The 16,812-nt window shown below is 69.7% G+C and overlaps 1 protein-coding gene across 1 annotated transcript in view; it reads left to right on the top strand.

Annotated features, from left to right (window-relative positions):
• The window catches only part of LOC120399329 (SCO-spondin-like), a 162,555-nt gene that overhangs the window by 80,959 nt on the left and 64,784 nt on the right, over positions 1-16,812 (top strand). Inside the window, exons 61-76 of the mRNA XM_039527511.1 lie at positions 2,114-2,205; positions 2,322-2,324; positions 2,544-2,726; positions 3,507-3,671; positions 4,401-4,653; positions 4,823-4,869; positions 5,110-5,280; positions 6,569-6,700; positions 10,155-10,300; positions 11,242-11,336; positions 11,422-11,474; positions 11,891-12,061; positions 13,586-13,665; positions 14,042-14,211; positions 14,636-14,682; positions 15,514-15,714. Of these exons, the coding sequence (XP_039383445.1) occupies positions 2,114-2,205; positions 2,322-2,324; positions 2,544-2,726; positions 3,507-3,671; positions 4,401-4,653; positions 4,823-4,869; positions 5,110-5,280; positions 6,569-6,700; positions 10,155-10,300; positions 11,242-11,336; positions 11,422-11,474; positions 11,891-12,061; positions 13,586-13,665; positions 14,042-14,211; positions 14,636-14,682; positions 15,514-15,714 (2,009 nt within the window). The remainder of the gene's footprint in view (positions 1-2,113; positions 2,206-2,321; positions 2,325-2,543; positions 2,727-3,506; positions 3,672-4,400; positions 4,654-4,822; positions 4,870-5,109; positions 5,281-6,568; positions 6,701-10,154; positions 10,301-11,241; positions 11,337-11,421; positions 11,475-11,890; positions 12,062-13,585; positions 13,666-14,041; positions 14,212-14,635; positions 14,683-15,513; positions 15,715-16,812) is intronic.

Below are 16,812 nucleotides of genomic sequence, written 5' to 3'. Positions count from 1 at the left end.
TCGCAAGCCGAGCTGGGCTAGGCTGGATCAGTCCCAGGATGGGAAACTGTGACAATGCGTTTCTGGCGGGACCCCACCGAGGTGCCAGTTCAGGACCAATTGCTCAAACAGGGCAGTCACAGCCCTAGGCTGGGGTTCTTCCACCTCTAAGGCACCAAACCAGCCAGACAAAAGGGACTTTGGTCTCACCCCACTGCTAACCACAAGTCACACAAGCAATTTCCTTAGACACTCCAGTCTCCCAGTATCACCACCAGTGCACTCGTCCTGGGGATGAATGGTTATGAAAACCAACACCCCAATACAAGAAAACGGTTCTCTCGATCCCAAAGGACCAAGCCCCAGACCCAGGTCAATATAAACATCAGATCTTACCCACAAATCACGCTGTTGCCAATCCTTTAGAATCTAACATCTAAAGGTTTATTTATAAAAGGAAAAAGGTAGAGATGAGAGCTAGAATTGGTTAAATGGAATCAATTACATACAGTAATGGCAAAGTTCTTGGTTCAGGCTTGTAGCAGTGATGGAGTAAACTGCAGGTTCAAATCAAGTCTCTGGAACATCCCCCGCTGGGATGGGTCATTCAGTCCTTTGTTCAGAGCTTCAGTTTGTAGCAAAGTCCCTCCAGAGGTAAGAAGCAGGATTGAAGACCAGATGGAGATGAGGCATCAGCCTTATATAGGCTTTTTCCAGGTGTAAAAGCCTCTTTGTCCTCACTGTGGAAAATTACAGCAAAATGGAGTCTGGAGTCACATGGGCCAGTCCCTGCACTTTGCTGAGTCACAAGGCGTGTCTGCCTTCTCTCCATGGGTCAATTGTGTAGCTGATGGTCCTTAATGGGCCCTCAAGCAGGCTAGGCCCAGCTGACACCAACTTGTCTGGGGTGTCACCCAGAAGCAGAGCACAAGTTTGAAATACAGACAGGACAGAGCCAATACTCATAACTTCAACTACAAAATGATACAATCACCCAGACAGCATAATCATAACCAGCAACCCAGAACCTGGTCTTAGACACCTTACATGACCCCTTTACATAAGATTTGGTGCCACTACAGGACCTTGGTTGCAAACCATGTTCTATATGGTCCCAGATTATATCAGTAACGTCACAGAGACCCCCAAGAAAACCAGACACTGTGGGGCTGGGAGTAGGGGCTCCGTAGGGCGCACGCAGGGAGCGCTGGCCTCAGTGCCCTGCTAGGGGTGCCGTACTGCAGGGGCTCGGCGGGGCGGTCTCCTGTCACAAGCAGTGCTGGGCTGGGGGGTGCTGGGCCACGGGGGGCAGGGCAGGGGCTCAGCAGAGAGCAGGGCGAGGGCTCGGTGGGGGGCACTGGGCCATGCGGGGCAGGGCGGGGCTCGGCATAGAGCAGGGCGGGGCTCAGTGGGGGCGCTGGGCCGTGGGGCAGGGTGGGGCTCGGCGGGCGCTGGGCTTCAGGGAGCAGGGCAGGGGCTCGGCGGGGGAGCTTGGCTGCAGGAAGCGAGGCAGGGGTTCAGCGGGGGGCGCTGGGCTGCGGGGAGAGGGATAGGAAGCAGCAGGGGGTGCTGGGCAGTGGGGCGGGGGCTCGGCGGGGGTGCTTGGCTGCGGTGAGAGGGGCAGGGGCTCGGCAGGGGCGCTGGGCTGTGGGGCAGGGGCTTGGCAGGGGCACTGGGCTATGAGGAGAGGGATGGGGGCTCGGCAGGGGCGCTGGGCTGCAGGGAGTGAGGCAGGGCTCAGTAGGGGGTGCTGTGCAGGGGGGGCTCAGTAGGGGGCGCTCTCCCCTCAGTCAGTGCTGACCCCAGTGCGCCGCTAGGGGGCGCTGTGCTCTGGGGTGTGCCGGCTTTCAGGGGGGATTTCAATCTCAGCAGTGACCCGTCGGTCCCCTCCAAGCTTCCCAGTCCGTGACACTCAAATTCTCTTGTTGGCCCCGTGTCCTGGCCGGGGGCCCCTGTGGCAAGGGGGTGCCAGTCTCCCCGCTGCTGGGAAGGGGGATCCTGCGGGAGGAGAATCAGGGTCCCCCGTCGCTGTGGCTGCAGTGCCCTGGCACCGGGCAGGCGTAGCCGTGGGGCAGCACCCAGCTGTGCTGCCCCCTGCCGATCGCTCTCCCTAACTACCTCCCCCCGCCCTCAGATCCCCCACCAACCCGGCACCTGCCAACGGCGGAGCCCCGTGCGAGGGGGACGCGCAGCAAGTCCGCGAGTGCCACACGGCCTGTGTCTCCGGTACGTACACCCTGCCCGGCCCCGGGGCAGCCCGCGGAGGGGGGAAGGGACCTCTCTCCTGGGGTAGTGCAGAGCATCCTGGGCGTGGAACCCAGGCGTCCTGGCATCTCTGCCAGCTGGTGTTGGATGACAACTGGCCCAATCCTCCCATTGTGCCGCCAGCTGGGGGCAGAACGTGCCCTGCCTGGCCCCCCGCCCTGTCCCAGAGCACCACCACCCGCCCTGTCCTCGGGCACCAGGGCCTGAGCCCGGGGCCTGTCCCTGGGGTTTGTCCGTAGCCCCCTGACCTCACAGGCGGGCAGCGCTGATCAACCCTGTCCATCCCCCGTGATCCTCAGAGCCCGCCGGCCCCTGGAGCGACTGGACGCCCTGGTCCCCCTGCTCCAAGACCTGCTTCTACGACGTGGACCGTGTCGGGGTGAGGAAGCGGTTCCGTCACTGCAACGACACCGGGGAGGGCGCTGGGCGATGCCAGGGGGCGCCCGTGGAGGAGGAGCAGTGTGACACGCCACCCTGCCCCGGTGAGAGCCCAGCTGGGGGGATGGACGGCAAAGAGCCATAGCAGTGTCTAAGGGGGCTTGTGGGGGCAGCCCTCGAGGAGGGTGGGAGATCCATAGGTGGGGTTCTAGGCTCTGAGGAGGGTGGGGGATCCATGGTGGGGTTCTAGGCTCTGAGGAGGGAGGGGGATCAATGGGTGTGGTTCTAGGCTCTGAGGAGGATGGGGTTCCATGGGCGGGGTTCTAGGCTTTGAGGAGAGTGGGGGTTCCATGGGTGGGGTTCTAGGATCTGAGGCAGGCTGGGTTTCAAGCTCTGAAGAGGATGGGGTTCCATGGGCGGGGTTCTAGACTCTGAGGAGGGAGGGGGGTCAATGGGTGGGATTTGGGGTTCTAGGCTCTGAGGAGGGAGGGGGATCAATGGGTGGGGGATCAATGGGCGTGGTTCGGGGTTCTAGGCTCTGAGGAGGGAGGGGGATCAATGGGCGGGGTTCTAGGCTCTGAGGAGGGAGGGGGATCCATGGGGTTTTAGACCCCATAGGACAGAGGGAGATCAACGGGAGCACATTCCAGACTGCAAGGATGGAGGGGTTGCTTTGGTGGGGGCAGCTTGGGAGAAAGGACAGGGATCCATGGGTGGGGTTCTAGGCCCCAAGGAGGGAGGGTTGCGTCGGTGCGGGGGACCCCCAAGGATGGCCGGGGTTCCCCAGTTGGCAGGTGCCAGGGCAGGGCTTGGCGCGGCAGCTGGGAGGTTCCCAGTGGGTTTGGCTGAGCTCACCAGGCCATGCCTCTGCTGGCCCCTGGCAGTGGAAGGTGTCTGGACCCCCTGGACGGCCTGGTCCCGATGCTCCGCTACCTGCGACTCCGGCGTCCAGACCCGCAGCCGCACCTGCTCCAACCCCGCCTACGGGGGGCCCGAGTGCACGGGGCCCCTCGTCCAGACTCGGGACTGCAACAGTCAGCCCTGCCGAGGTACGGGGGCACCCCTGGGGGCCGGGACCCTGCCGAGGTACGGGGGCACCCCTGGGGGCTGGGGCCCTGCCGAGGTTTGAGGGGGGCACCCCAAGGGCCTGGACCCGGGGCCCTGCCGAGGTACGGGGGCACCCCTGGGGGCCAGGGCCCTGCCGAGGTATGAGGGGGATCACCCCGAGGGGCTGGGCATGGGGCACTGCCATGGTGGAGGTCAGAGGAGGCCCGGGGGCGGGGGCCTGCCTGCTACGAGGGGTCACCCTTAGGCGTTGGGCCCGGGGGAAGCCAAACTACAGGGGAGAGGGGCTCACCCCTGGGGGCTGGGCCCGGGGCACTGCCGACATATGGGGGGCTCACCCCTAGGCGTTGGGCCCGGGGCCCTGCCGAGCTACGGGGGAGAGGGGCTCACCCCTGGGGGCTGGGCCCGGGACACTGCCAACGTATGGGGCGTGGGGCTTATGCCAAGGAGCCAGCCCCTGGGCTCTGCAAAGGGGCAGGGCGGGGGGCTCGCTCTGATCGGGCCAGGGCATGGGGTGCTGCCGAGGGATGGGGTGCGAGAGCCCTGCCATGGGACAGGATGGTGATGGGGGGGCTGACCCCAGTGGGGCTGTTACCTGGGGGTCTCTCTCCTGCCCGCCACCCCAGCTGCCTGCCAGGGCCTTACACCTGCTGCCCCATAGCGAGAGCCCCTGGGGTCCCGCCACGGCTCGGTCTCACCCCCTCCCCTCGCAGCGCTGTGCCCCGCGCCCATGATCTACCAGACGGCTGAGGAGTGCCGGCGAGGGGGGGGCGCCTGCCCGCGGCTCTGCCTGGACCAGGGCGCCGGCGTGGAGTGCGCCACCCGCTGCTACCCGGGCTGCTACTGCCCCGACGGCCTCTTCCTGCAGGACGACGGCTGCGTGCCGCAGAGCCAGTGCCTGTGCTACCACCAGGGGGTGCTCTACCAGCCGGGCGACACCGCCCCCCGCGACGCCTGCAACAACTGGTACGGCGCCGGCGCCCTGCTCCTCGGGCCAGCCGCCCCCCCCACCGGACACGAGCCCTGCGCCCGCTCCGGGGTCCCTCTGCCGGGGCGCCCAGGGGCCTGCTGCAGCTGGCTCTGGGGAGCGCCTCCGCTGGGCGTCACACTCAGCCTCTCCCTCTCTCCCTTGCAGCACCTGCGTGGCCGGGGAGATGGTGTGCGGCACGGAGCCCTGCCCAGGTAACGCCGCCCCCACCAGGCCCTGCCCACGCTGGCTCTGCGAGCACCAGGGGCTGAGTGGGGCACGTCTCAGGCAGACAGGCCTGCCCCCCCAGATGGGCACCGACTGAGACTGAGGGATGCTAGGGGCCCTGGGGGGTCCCCACCAGCCCGGGATAAGCGCAGGGATGGGGTCCCCGGGGCTTTGCGAAGGCAGGGGACGCGGTGCCCACAGGGGAGCTCACCCTGCTGTCTCCCCAGTGCACTGCGGCTGGAGCGGCTGGACCGAGTGGAGCTCCTGCAGCCGCAGCTGCAACGTGGGCACCCGGCGGCGCTACCGCTCTGGCTCCGATCCGCCCGCCGCCTTTGGGGGGCGCGACTGCCAGGGCCCCGGCGTGGAGGTCGAGTTCTGCAGCCTGCAGCCCTGCAGGGGTGAGTCGGCCAGCGGCTCCCAGCACCCGCCCATGGCCCGAAAGGACTTCCTGGGGTAGGGGGCTGGGGTGCTCCTCTGCAGCTGTCTGGGCCCAGCCCTGCTCTGGGGGCCTGGGCCTGGGGGTGTCCAGGGGCTGGAGCCACAGCGAGGGCAGCAGCACAGGTGGTGCCCACCCCAGAGCCTGGCAGCCAGCGTAGCCTCCCTTCCTCGCCTGCCCTAGGAGGGCTCAGGGTCACTGGGGCCTGGGGGTCCTGGGATTGGTGACACTGTGGAGCCGGGGGGCACTCCTGGGTCACTGGGCCTGTGGGGTGGGGTTTCTCAGGCATTCGGGAGTCTCCTGGGGTCTCTGGCCCTGTGGGGCAGGGTCTCTGGGGCAGGAGATGGCTCCTGGGGTCTCAGGCCCTGTGGGGTGGGGTCTCTAGGGCAGGGGATGGCTCCTGGGGGTCTCTGGCCCTGTGGGATGGGGTCTCTGGCCCTGTGGGACGGGGTCTCTGGGGCAGGGGATGGCTCCTGGGGGTCTCTGGCCCTGTGGGACGGGGGGTATCTCCTGGGGTCTCAGGCCCTGTGGGGCAGTGTCACGGAGTGTGGGGGGACACCAGGCCCTGCACTCCCACTTCTTGCGATTCCCCGGACTCTCAGCCAGCCAGGAAAGCAGCAGGTTTATTCAGACTACAGGACACAGTCCCAGACAAGTCTTGCAGGCACAGACAACAGGATCCCCCCCAATTAGGTCCATCTGGGGGTCCCAGGGGCACCACAGCCCCCTTGGGGGGGTCAGAGCCCCGTCTGGGCTCCCTCCATTCCCCAGCCAGCTCCTGAAACCTCCCCTCTCTCCCCCCAGCGTCTCCTCCCCCAGCCTTTGTTCAGCTTCCCTGGCAGAGGTGTCACCTGGCCTCCCCCCTTCCTGGTTCTCCCGTTACCTGCTCAGGCCTCCTCCCTCCGGCCAGTCTCCCCTCCCCCAGTGCAGATCGTCCCCCCAGGCCAACACCCCCACTTAGCATTCACAGCCCACGTCAAGAACAGTCCCAGCTCCTCACAGGCAGGGTCTCTGGGGTAGCTCCTGGGGTCTCTGACTCTGTGGGGTGGGGTCTCTGGGGCAGGGGCTGGCTCCTGGGGTCTCTGGCCCTGTGGGGCGGGGTCTCTGGGGCAGGGGCTGGCTCCTGGGGGCTCAGGCCCTGTGGGGCGGGGTCTCTGGGGCAGGGGCTGGCTCCCGCGGTCTCTGGCCCTGTTGGTGGGGCCGGGGGGTCTCTGGGGTGCGTGTGCCTGAGCTGCCCCGTCTCTCGGCAGGCTCCGGGGCAGAATGGGGTCCCTGGTCGGAGTGCTCCGTGCCCTGCGGGGGCGGCTATCAGAACCGCACACGGGGCAGCACCGTCCTGCACCGGATCGAGTTCACCACCTGCAACCTCCAGCCCTGCGCCGGTGAGACACTGTCCGTCCGTGGGCTCCGTGGCCGTGGGGCTGCGGCCTGAGCTGAGGAGGGCTGTCCAGCCCCGGGCCCGCGTCCTCTGGGGCCGTGCTGACCTCCCTGCTGCCTCCCTCACGGCCGTACGCAGAGCTGCAGCCAGAGCCCCCGGGGGCCATAGGGCCGGACAGACGGGGTCAGCCCGGGGCCCCCCAGGGGCCGGAGGGAGGTGTGAGAACCCCGATAGCGGATGGGGAGCTCTGTGATAGCTGGAGATCGGCTGCAGCCCTGAAGCAGCACGTTTCATCTCCCGTCCCCAAAGCCTTTATCGTTGCTGGGTTTGTTCTCCATAGACATGGCCAGGCCCTCCCGAATCTGGCTGAGCTCCCGGCCTCGGGGCTCTCCTGCGGCAGTGAGTTCCACAGGCTAATCATGTGTTGCGGAAATAAGCATTTCCTCGGCTCAGTTTGAATTTAATGTCACGGGACGTCCCTGGTCCCTGCGCTAGGAGTCAGGGGGAACAGACGCCCCCGGGCAGCCCCTCCCGAGCTGGGGCAGCCGTGTGGGTCCCAGGCTCAGAGAGACAAGGTGGGGCAGGGAATAGCTGTTACTGGGCCAGCTTCTGCTGGTGAGAGAGAAGCGTTCGAGCCCCACCCAGCTGGGTGCACCAGAGCTGCGTGGGGCTGGAAAACTCTCCCCGACAGAAGCTGGGGCAATAAGAGATCCTACCTCCCCCACCTTTTCGCTCTTCCGTGTGTAGGTTTTTCTCACGGCCCCTCTGCTCCCTCCCCTCCCCAGTCGCTCCAGTCTCCCCTCGTGGAGTTTTTCCAGGCCCGTGTGTGTTCTCGTCGCCTTTCGCTGGGCCCTGCGAGCTGGGCCTGGTCTCCGGGACGGGTGTCCGGGGTGGCCCGGGGCAGACGAGGCCGGGATTAGAATAGTCTCGGTTAGTCCCCATCCCCGTCCTTTGCCACCTGACATCACATGAGCTTCTCGAACAGCAGCCGCCCACAGAGCAGGTCCGTGTCCTGGGCTGCTCTGGTAACGGGCCCCTGGCCAGCGTGCGGCTCCCGGCGGGTACTGACTCAGGAACCCACTGGCCATCAGGGGCTGGGGTCTCGCGGGGCCTGCCTCACCTGCAAATGTTGCTGTGCCCCAGCTCACGCCCGGGAGCTAGGCCGGAGCCTGAGTGACCCCTGGCTCCTGCTCCCTGCCTGGGCTCTTGGCCAGCGTTCGGCCGGGTGGTGGGTGAAAGCTCTGCCCTAGGAATGGTTTGGGGAAGGTCTCTGGCCTGGGTTTGTCACGGACCCGCAGGCTCCGGGCTGCGCCCCGGCCTTGGAACTTCGGGAGGAGCCCGCAGTGCGCCTGACCCCCCCCCCCCCAGGTGTCCCTTTCTGCTCCAGTGCTGGCCATGCGGCCTGCCCACCTCAGAGACGGAGCCTCTGGGCTCCAGCCCTCCTGCTCCCCCCGCAAGCTGCCAGCGAGTCCCACGGAGCCGGGGTCCCCGGGGGAGCCTCGTCTGCTCTGCAGGGACCGACGCGCCCAGCCAGGACCTGCAGCGACCCTCACCCAGCGCGGGCCCAGCCCTCCTGCTCCCCCTGCGAGCTCTGCCAGCGAGTCCCACGGAGCCGGGCTCTGGGGGAGCCTCGTCTGCTCCGCAGGGACCGACACGCCCAGCCAGGACCTGCAGCGACCCTCACCCAGCGCGGGCCCAGCCCTCCTGCTTCCCCCCGCGAGCTGTGCCAGCGAGTCCCATGGAGCCGGGGTCCCGGGGGAGCCTCGTCTGCTCCGCAGGGACCAGCCAGGACCTGCAGCAACCCTCACCCAGCACAGGCCCAGCCCTCCTGCTCCCCCCGCGAGCTGTGCCAGTGAGTCCCATGGAGCCGGGGTCCCCGGGGAGCCTCGTCTGCTCCGCAGGGACCGACGCGCCCAGCCAGGACCTGCAGCAACCCTCACCCAGCGCGGGCCCAGCCCTCCTGCTCCCCCCGCGAGCTGTGCCAGCGAGTCCCACGGAGCCGGGGTCCTGGGGGAGCCTCGTCTGCTCCGCAGGGACCAGCCAGGACCTGCAGCGACCCTCACCCAGCGCAGGCCCAGCCCTCCTGCTCCCCCTGCGAGCTGCCAGCGAGTCCCACGGAGCCGGGGTCCTGGGGGAGCCTCGTCTGCTCCGCAGGGACCGACGTGCCCAGCCAGGACCTGCAGCGACCCTCACCCAGCGCGGGCCCAGCCCTCCTGCTTCCCCCCGCGAGCTGCCAGCGAGTCCCACGGAGCCGGGGTCCCGGGGGAGCCTCGTCTGCTCCGCAGGGACTGACGCGCCCAGCCAGGACCTGCAGCGACCCTCACCCAGCGCAGGCCCAGCCCTCCTGCTTCCCCCCGCGAGCTGTGCCAGCGAGTCCCACGGAGCCGGGGTCCTGGGGGAGCCTCGTCTGCTCCGCAGGGACCGACGCGCCCAGCCAGGACCTGCAGCGACCCTCACCCAGCGCGGGCCCAGCCCTCCTGCTCCCCCTGCGAGCTGCCAGCGAGTCCCACGGAGCCGGGGTCCCGGGGGAGCCTCGTCTGCTCTGCAGGGACCAGCCAGGACCTGCAGCGACCCTCACCCAGCGCGGGCCCAGCCCTCCTGCTCCCCCCGCGAGCTGTGCCAGCGAGTCCCACGGAGCCGGGCTCTGGGGGAGCCTCGTCTGCTCCGCAGGGACCGACGCGCCCAGCCAGGACGTGCAGTGACCCTCACCCAGCGCGGGCCCAGCCACCGGGTTTGTCAGTCGCCTGGCACAGCCTGGGGGACCCGGAGCTACCCCGGGGGGGGGGGGGTCAGTTAGAGCAGAGCCCGTCTGGCCAGCCCTGAGCCCAGCCCAGCTGCTGTGACCCCGTGGCCAGGCTCTGTCCCTCACCGACTCCTTCCTTGCTCAGCTCCCGTGAGAGATCTCCGAGCTCCTTATCCCCGCACCTCCCAGCCCTTGGCTCTGGAGCTGGGTCTTCCCTGCTCAGTGACCCGCCTGCCCTGAGAGCCAACGTCATCCTTCCCTCCCGCCAGGCGCAGTATAGGGGAAACTGAGGCACACATGGGCTTATAAAATATTACAGAAAATTCCCGCTTGGTCACCGTGCTCTCTCCAGGTCCAACTAGATGCTCGTAACAGCCCATAAACAGAGTTTGTGACCCAGCGCAGCACAGGGTGACAGGCTGGAAGCGGGCAGGGGCGGCTCTGGTTAGTTCTGGGGTGGGAGACCTCCCACGGGGACCAGCTGCTGGGGGGCTGGGGAGGGTCCCAAGGAAACCAGCTGATGGGGGGGACCAGGGGACCTGGCTGATAGAGGGAGTCGGTGGGGGGCACCAAGGAAGCAGCTGCTGCTGCAGGGGGGTCAGTAGGGGGCACTCTCCCCCCCAGGCAGTGCTGACCCCGGTGCCAGGGGCCGGTGGGCTCCCCTCTCCCCTCTGTGCTGCTCTACCCGTGCGTCCCGCTGTCTCCCTGTCCCCAGGCGAGGTGCCCGGCGTCTGCCCGGAGGGGAAGCTCTGGCTGGAATGTGCTGACGCACCGGCCTCCTGTGCGGAGCTGGGCACGGACCCCCCTGCTGACAGGCCCTGCCACGCTGGCTGTTACTGCCCCCCCAGCACCGTCCTGCTGGTGAGTGAGCGAGAGCCCCCCCAGCACCTCCGCGCCGCCCCCCCAGGCCCAGCACAGAGCTGGGGGGGCTGGGCAAGCAGGGGACTCCTCCTCCTCCCTCCCCCCGTCCCGACTCCCGCAGGAGCTCGCGCTCCTCCCCTGGGCCCTGGGACTGACGATTATTGGGGGGCCCAGGCCCCTGCTTGCCCCCCTGTGCCCACCCCTGCCTGGAAGGGCCCGCGAGAGGTCACCACAGCCAGCCCTGTGCGCCGGGGCGGGACCGAGTAACCCTAGCCCAGGCCTGACAGGGGTTTGTCCAGCCTCTTCTTAAACACCTCCAGTGACGGGGATCCCACATCCTCCCTCGGTGCCTGGGCCAGAGCCGAGCTCCCCATTGCTGCACATTAACCCATTGCTGCTTGGCCTGCCTCCGGCGGGGAGGGGAACCCGTCCTCTTTGTCACCCCCCCGCCCCCCCGCAGGCTCCGATCAGCTTCCCCCTCAGGCTTCTGTTCTCAAGGCTCTGCAGGTCGGCCACATCTTTCCTGACCAGCTCCTCTCCAGCAGCGCGGCCGCCCAGCCAGCTAGGCCCCGTCTGGGAGCTGGGGATTTTAATTTTTCTTGCCTAAGTGCAGAACTTTGCACTTGTCTTTATTGAATTTCAGTTTGTTGATCTCAGACCAATTCTCCAATTTGTCGAGATCACTTGGAATTCTAACCCTGTCCTGCGGCGCGCCTGTGCCTGCGACCGCTCCCAGCCGGGCGTCATCCGGACATTGTATTAGCATCTCTCCGCTCCCTCTGCAAGCCACTAACGAGACTATTGACTGGTCCCGGTCCCAGGACGGGCCCTGAGCCATTGCTAAGTGCTCTCAGTGCGAGCTTTGAACGAGCCGAGCGCCCATCGTCCCGCGTGTCCCTGTTCCCGTCTGAGCTCGCTCTGTGCTGTGCGTCTGCTTCCAGAATAACCGGTGCGTGCCGGCGGCGGAGTGCCCCTGCGCCGAGGGCGGAGTGCTCTACGCCCCGGGAGACGTGGTGCCCAAGGGCTGCGAGAACTGGTCAGTGCCCTTCTCCAAGGCTCCCCCTCCCCGGGCCGCTTCCTCGGGGCGTCGGCGCTAACCGCTTCCTCTCTCCCCTGCCCAGCTCCTGTGAGGCCGGCCGGATCGCCAACTGCTCCCGGGTGGCCTGTGGGGACGGTGAGAGCTGGCGCTAGGGCTGGGGAGCCAGGCAAAGAGCGGGAACGGGACCTGCCCCGTGAGGTCCAGCCCTGAGTGACACCAGCAGGCCCCTTGCCCCGTTCCTCCAGGAGCCCCGCCGAGCCCCTGGCCTGCCCTGACAGTCCCGGTGACGGGGGGGTGGGTGGCGTCTCACCCGGAGCCCCCAGCCCCTGCACGTCACGGGGCGGGCGGTGGCTGGAGACACCGAGGGGCTGGCCCCATTCCCAGCTCTGCTCTCCATGGCCGGCAGCCCAAGGCCGCCCCCTGGGGGCTGCATGACCCTTCAGGCCGGGGGGGGCGCGAGGGGGGGCTGCCAGTCTCTGGGGCCAGTTGGCTTGGCACAGTCTAGGGGTGTGGGGCAGCCTCTGACGGTCGCCCCGTTTCCTCCCGGGCAGTGAGCGGCGGCTGGTCGGACTGGACGCCCTGGAGCGAGTGTTCAGCCTCCTGCGGGTTCGGGCTCCAGAACCGGTACCGGTTCTGCACGGCCCCCCCTCCGGCGGGGACCGGACTGCCCTGCCTGGGGCCGGAGCGTGAGGAGCAGCCCTGCCACGTCCAGCCCTGCTCCAGTGAGTGCCCCCCGCCCCGGGAGAGTGCCCCCGCCCGCCCGCCCGCCGGAGAGCAACCCCCGCCCTGCTCCAGCGACTGTGCCCCGCCCGCCCTGGGAGAGCGCTCCCAGTCCTGCTCCAGTGAGTGCCCCCGGCCCGGAGAGTGCCCCCACCCCGCTCCAGCGACTGTGCCCCTCCCCGCCCGGGAGAGTGCCCCCGCCCGCTCCAGCGACTGTGCCCCTCCCCGCCCCGGGAGAGTGCCCCCACCCCGCTCCAGCGACTGTGCCCCTCCCCACCCCGGGAGAGCGCCCCGCCCTGCTCCAGTGAATGTGCCCCGCCCACCCGGAGCGCCCCCGCCCTGCTCCAGTGAGTGTGCCCCCCCGCCCCGGGAGAGCGCCCCCCCGCCCTGCTCCAGTGAGTGCCCCCACTCTGCTCCTGTGAGTGCCCCCCCGCCCGGAGAGCGCCCCTGCCGCCCTGCCCCAGCAACTGTGCCCCTCCTGCCCCGGGAGAGCGCCCCCCCGCCCCAGGGGCTCTGTGCTGCTCGCCGTGTGTTACCTGCTGCCGCCAGGCTGGGGGGAGGGGCAGGGAATGGCCGGGGGGGGGGGGGGGGGCGGGGGGGGTGCAAGCGGCCTGCAGGTCCCCAGCAGGCTCCTGGGTGGGGGTGGGAGCCGGTGGCACGTGCCCAGTGCTGGGGGGCCGGAGGCTGGGTGAGGAGTGAGGCTTTCCCCAGGCTCTGGCGCCCGCAGGCCGGGGGAGGGCAGGGGGCCTGACACCCACGGCTCTGCCCCAGGGAGCGGCGGCTGGAGCGTGTGGAGCCCCTGGACCGAGTGCACCAAGAGCTGTGGGGAGGGGCTGCGGAGCCGGGCCCGAGCCTGCGACAGCCCCACCCCGCTGGGCCACGGCGACTACTGCGAGGGCCCCCCCGCCCAGGTGGAGACCTGCCACCCGGGGCAGTGCCCAGGTACGGGGCGGGGGGGGTTCCTAGAGCAGGCAGCCCCAGGAACGTGCCATGGGGGAGGGCAGCTATCCCTGTGGGGAAACCCCCGGCCCCACTCCCATGGCTAAGGGGGTGCTGGGCTGTGGGGAGTGGGCTCGGCGGGGGGTGCTGGGCTGCAGGGAGCGGGGCAGGGGCTCACCAGGGGGCAGGGGCTGCAGGGAGGGGTATGGGGCTCAGCGGGGGGCGCCGGGCTGCAGGGAGCTGGGCAGGGAGTGCTGGGCTGCAGGGCAGGGCTCAGCAGGGAGCACTGGGCTGCGGGGAGCGGGGCGGGGCTCGGCGGGAGGCGCAGGGCCGTGGGGGCAGGGCAGGGGCTTGACGGGGTGCAGGGAGCGGGGGCTTGACGGGGCGCGGGGCTGTGGGGGGCAGGGCAGGGGCTTGGCGGGGGGCGCTGGGCTGCAGGGGAGTGGGATGCAGCTGGTGACCCCCGGTGCGTCACTGCTGCCCTAGCGCTGTGCTGCGGGGGGTGCCCGGGCCGAGGTGCTGCCCGCTGGAGCACGCCAGGCTCCGCATGCCACGTCCTCACCCCCGGCCTCCCCCCGTCTTCCCAGCTCTGGACTGCGCGGCCGTGCAGGGCTCCATGTACAGCCGCTGCGGCCCCTCGTGCCCCCGCTCCTGCGACGACATCTCGGTAAGGGAACGGATGCCCCTGGGCCCTGGGAGTGAGGGGCTGCCCCACCCCGGCCCTGGGTTCCTGGGCTGGGCTCCTGCTCCTGCTGCCCCCCTGCTCCAGGCCTGGCTCCTCTCCCCTGCCAGGCCGGGCTGCTCCCCTTTGCCAGGGCACAGGGCACTGCTCCCTCCATCCCCCCTGCTCTCCCCACAGGCCCCGCCCCACGGCAGGCGAGGCTGAGAGGTGCACTGGGCAGTGATGGGAATATTCGGGGAATCCAGCCTGTGTGTGTCCTCGTCCCCCTCCCTGCCCGGCAATGACCACGGGACTCCATAGCCCCCCCCCCGCCATGCCCAGGGGTCTCCTCCCCGCCCCGTGACGCTCCCTCTGCCCCCAGCACTGCATGTGGAGCTGCGAACCCGGCTGCTACTGCACCAGCGGCAGGGTGCTGAACGCCAACGGCTCGGCCTGCGTGGAGAGGCAGGACTGCACCTGCCTGGACCTGCTCACCCAGGAGAGGTACCTGCCGGGGGAGACCGTGGCCCACCGGGACGGCTGCAACAACTGGTGAGCGAGGCTGGCGCGTGGGGGGGCAGCTGCTGTCGAGAGCCACCCGCTGGTCCGTGACGCCACGCCCTGCCATGCCCAGGGCATGGGTCGGGGCAGGGGGTGCCGAGGGGTGGGGGTCCTAGTGGGGCAGTGAAACCAGGGACATGGGGAGGCTGTGGGGCAGGAGATGCGGAGGGGGGGATGCCCAGTGGGGCTGCAGTGCCACGCCCCAGAGCTGGCTGCATTGCAGCGGCGGGTGAGCACTGCTGCTCTGTGAGGCTCCCGGGGCGAGGGTACCGAGGTGCTGTCCCAGCCCCCTGCACTGCGGGGGAAGGGGACTGTCTCCCGGTGGAGGTGGGCGTGCTGGAGGCACTGGGGGTCCGTTCTGGGTCCCCCCGACTCCGTCCCAGCCCGTCTCACTGCCGCTCTGCTCCCTCCCCAGCACCTGCACCGGGGGGGTGCTGCTCTGTACCAGCCTGCCCTGCCCTGGTGAGTACCCGGCTGGCCACTGGCAGCCCTGGCGTGGGGCGGGGACTGAGGGTCCCTGGGGGATGCAGAGGGGCACACGAGGGAATGGTGCCCCAGGGGTGTGATGGGGAGTGCAGAGGGGCCTATGGGGGCCCTGGGAGATACAATGGCAGTGGGGTGATGGGGGGGCCTGGGGAGGGGGGAGGAGAGGGTCCCAGACCGCACACTGATTGGGTGGCAGGTTTGGAGGGGACGTGGCCTCTCCTGTGGCTCTTTTCCCCTTGTTCACCTCCCTGGGGTGGGGCGGGGAGAGGAGTAAGGCGGGGGCAGCCAGGGAGAAGGGGGCGGGGAGATGGGGTGGTGAGAGGAGAAGGTGGGGGCAGCCAGGGCAGAAGGGGGCAGGGAGATGGGGGTGGGGAGGGGAGAAGGTGGGGCGGCTAGGTGAGAGGGGTGGGAGGTGGGGGCAGAGAGGAGAAGGTGGGGGTGGCTAGGTGAGAGGGGTTGGGGGTGGGGCAGAGAGGAGAAGGTGGGGCGGCTAGGTGAGAGGGGTGGGGAGGTGGGGGCAGAGAGGAGAAGGTGGGGCGGCTAGGTGAGAGGGGTGGGGCAGAGAGGAGAAGGTGGGGGTGGCTAGGTGAGAGGGGTTGGGAGGTGGGGGCAGAGAGGAGAAGGTGGGGCGGCTAGGTGAGAGCGGGTGGGAGGTGGGGGGCAGAGAGGAGAAGGTGGGGGGCGGCGCGGTGAGAGGGGGTGGGGTGGTGGGGGCAGAGAGGAGAAGGTGGGGGTGGGTTGAAGGGGGCCTAGGCTGCTGCTGCGAGAGACCCCCTGAGCGCCCCCTGCTCTGCACCCCTCTCCCAGTGGCTGGAGCCTGGTGTGACTGGTCTCCATGGACCCCCTGCTCCCGGACCTGCGGCAGCGAGGTGGTGACGCGGTACCGCGCCTGCGCCTGCCCCACGCCTCAGCACGGGGGGGCCGAGTGTGCTGGAGCACAGGAGCGTCACGGGGACACCGGCACCCAGCTCCAGCACAAGGAGTGTCCCTCGGCTGCCTTCTGCCCCGGTACGGCCCCGAGCCCGGACAGCGTCCCCTCCCCCGCCGCCGGGTACGGCCCCGAGCCCGGCCGGCATCCCTTCCCCCACCGCCGGGTACGGCCCCGAGCCCGGCCGGCATCCCTTCCCCCCCGCCGGGTACGGCCCCGAGCCCGGACAGCGTCCTCCCCGCCGCTGGTACGGCCCGAGCGGACGCCGTCCCCTCCCGGTGCGGCCCGAGCGGACAGCGTCCCCTCCCCGGGTGCGGCCCGAGCGTCCCCCGCCGGGTATGGCCCCAAGCCGGCGGCGTCCCCTCCCCGCGCCAGGTACGGCCCCGAGCCCGGCGGCATCCTCCCCCGCCGGGTGCGGCCCGAGCCCGCCGGCATCCTTCCCCACCGCTGGTACGGCCCGAGCCCGGCGGCATCCTTCCCCGGCCGGGTGCGGCCCGAGCCGGACAGCGTCCCCTCCTCGCCGGGTGCGGCCCGAGCGGACAGCGTCCCTTCCCCACCGCTGGTACGGCCGAGCCGGACAGCGTCCTCCCCGCCGGGTACGGCCCGAGCGGACAGCGTCCCCTCCCCCCGCGGGTGCGGCCCGAGCGGACAGCGTCCCCTCCCGCCGCTGGTACGGCCCGAGCCGGACAGCGTCCCCTCCCCGCCGCTGGTACGGCCTCGAGCCCGGCCGGCATCCTTCCCCGCCGGGTACGGCCCGAGCGGACAGCGTCCCCTCCCGCTGGTGCGGCCCGAGCCCGCCGGCTTCCTTCCCCCGCGGGTACGGCCTCGAGCCCGGCCGGCATCCCTCCCGCCGGCGGGTACGGCCCGAGCCCGCGGGCGTCCCTTCCCCCGCCGGTACGGCCCGAGCCCGGCCGGCATCCCTTCCCCCCCGCCGGTACGGCCGAGCCCGCCGGCATCCTTCCCCGCCGGGTGCGGCCCGAGCGGACAGCGTCCCCTCCCCGCGGGTGCGGCCCGAGCGGACAGCGTCCTCCCCGCTGGTACGGCCCGAGCGGACAGCGTCCCCTCCCCGCCGGGTGCGGCCCGAGCGGACAGCGTCCCCTCCCCGCCGGTACGGCCGAGCCGGACAGCGTCCCCTCCCCGCGGTACGGCCCGAGCGGACAGCGTCCCCCCGCCGGGTA

This window comes from Mauremys reevesii, linkage group 2, assembly GCF_016161935.1.
Source record: "Mauremys reevesii isolate NIE-2019 linkage group 2, ASM1616193v1, whole genome shotgun sequence".
Classification (NCBI taxonomy): domain Eukaryota; kingdom Metazoa; phylum Chordata; order Testudines; family Geoemydidae; genus Mauremys; species Mauremys reevesii.
Note: the sequence above shows the minus strand (reverse complement) of the source record. Positions and strands in the feature narration are given on the sequence as shown.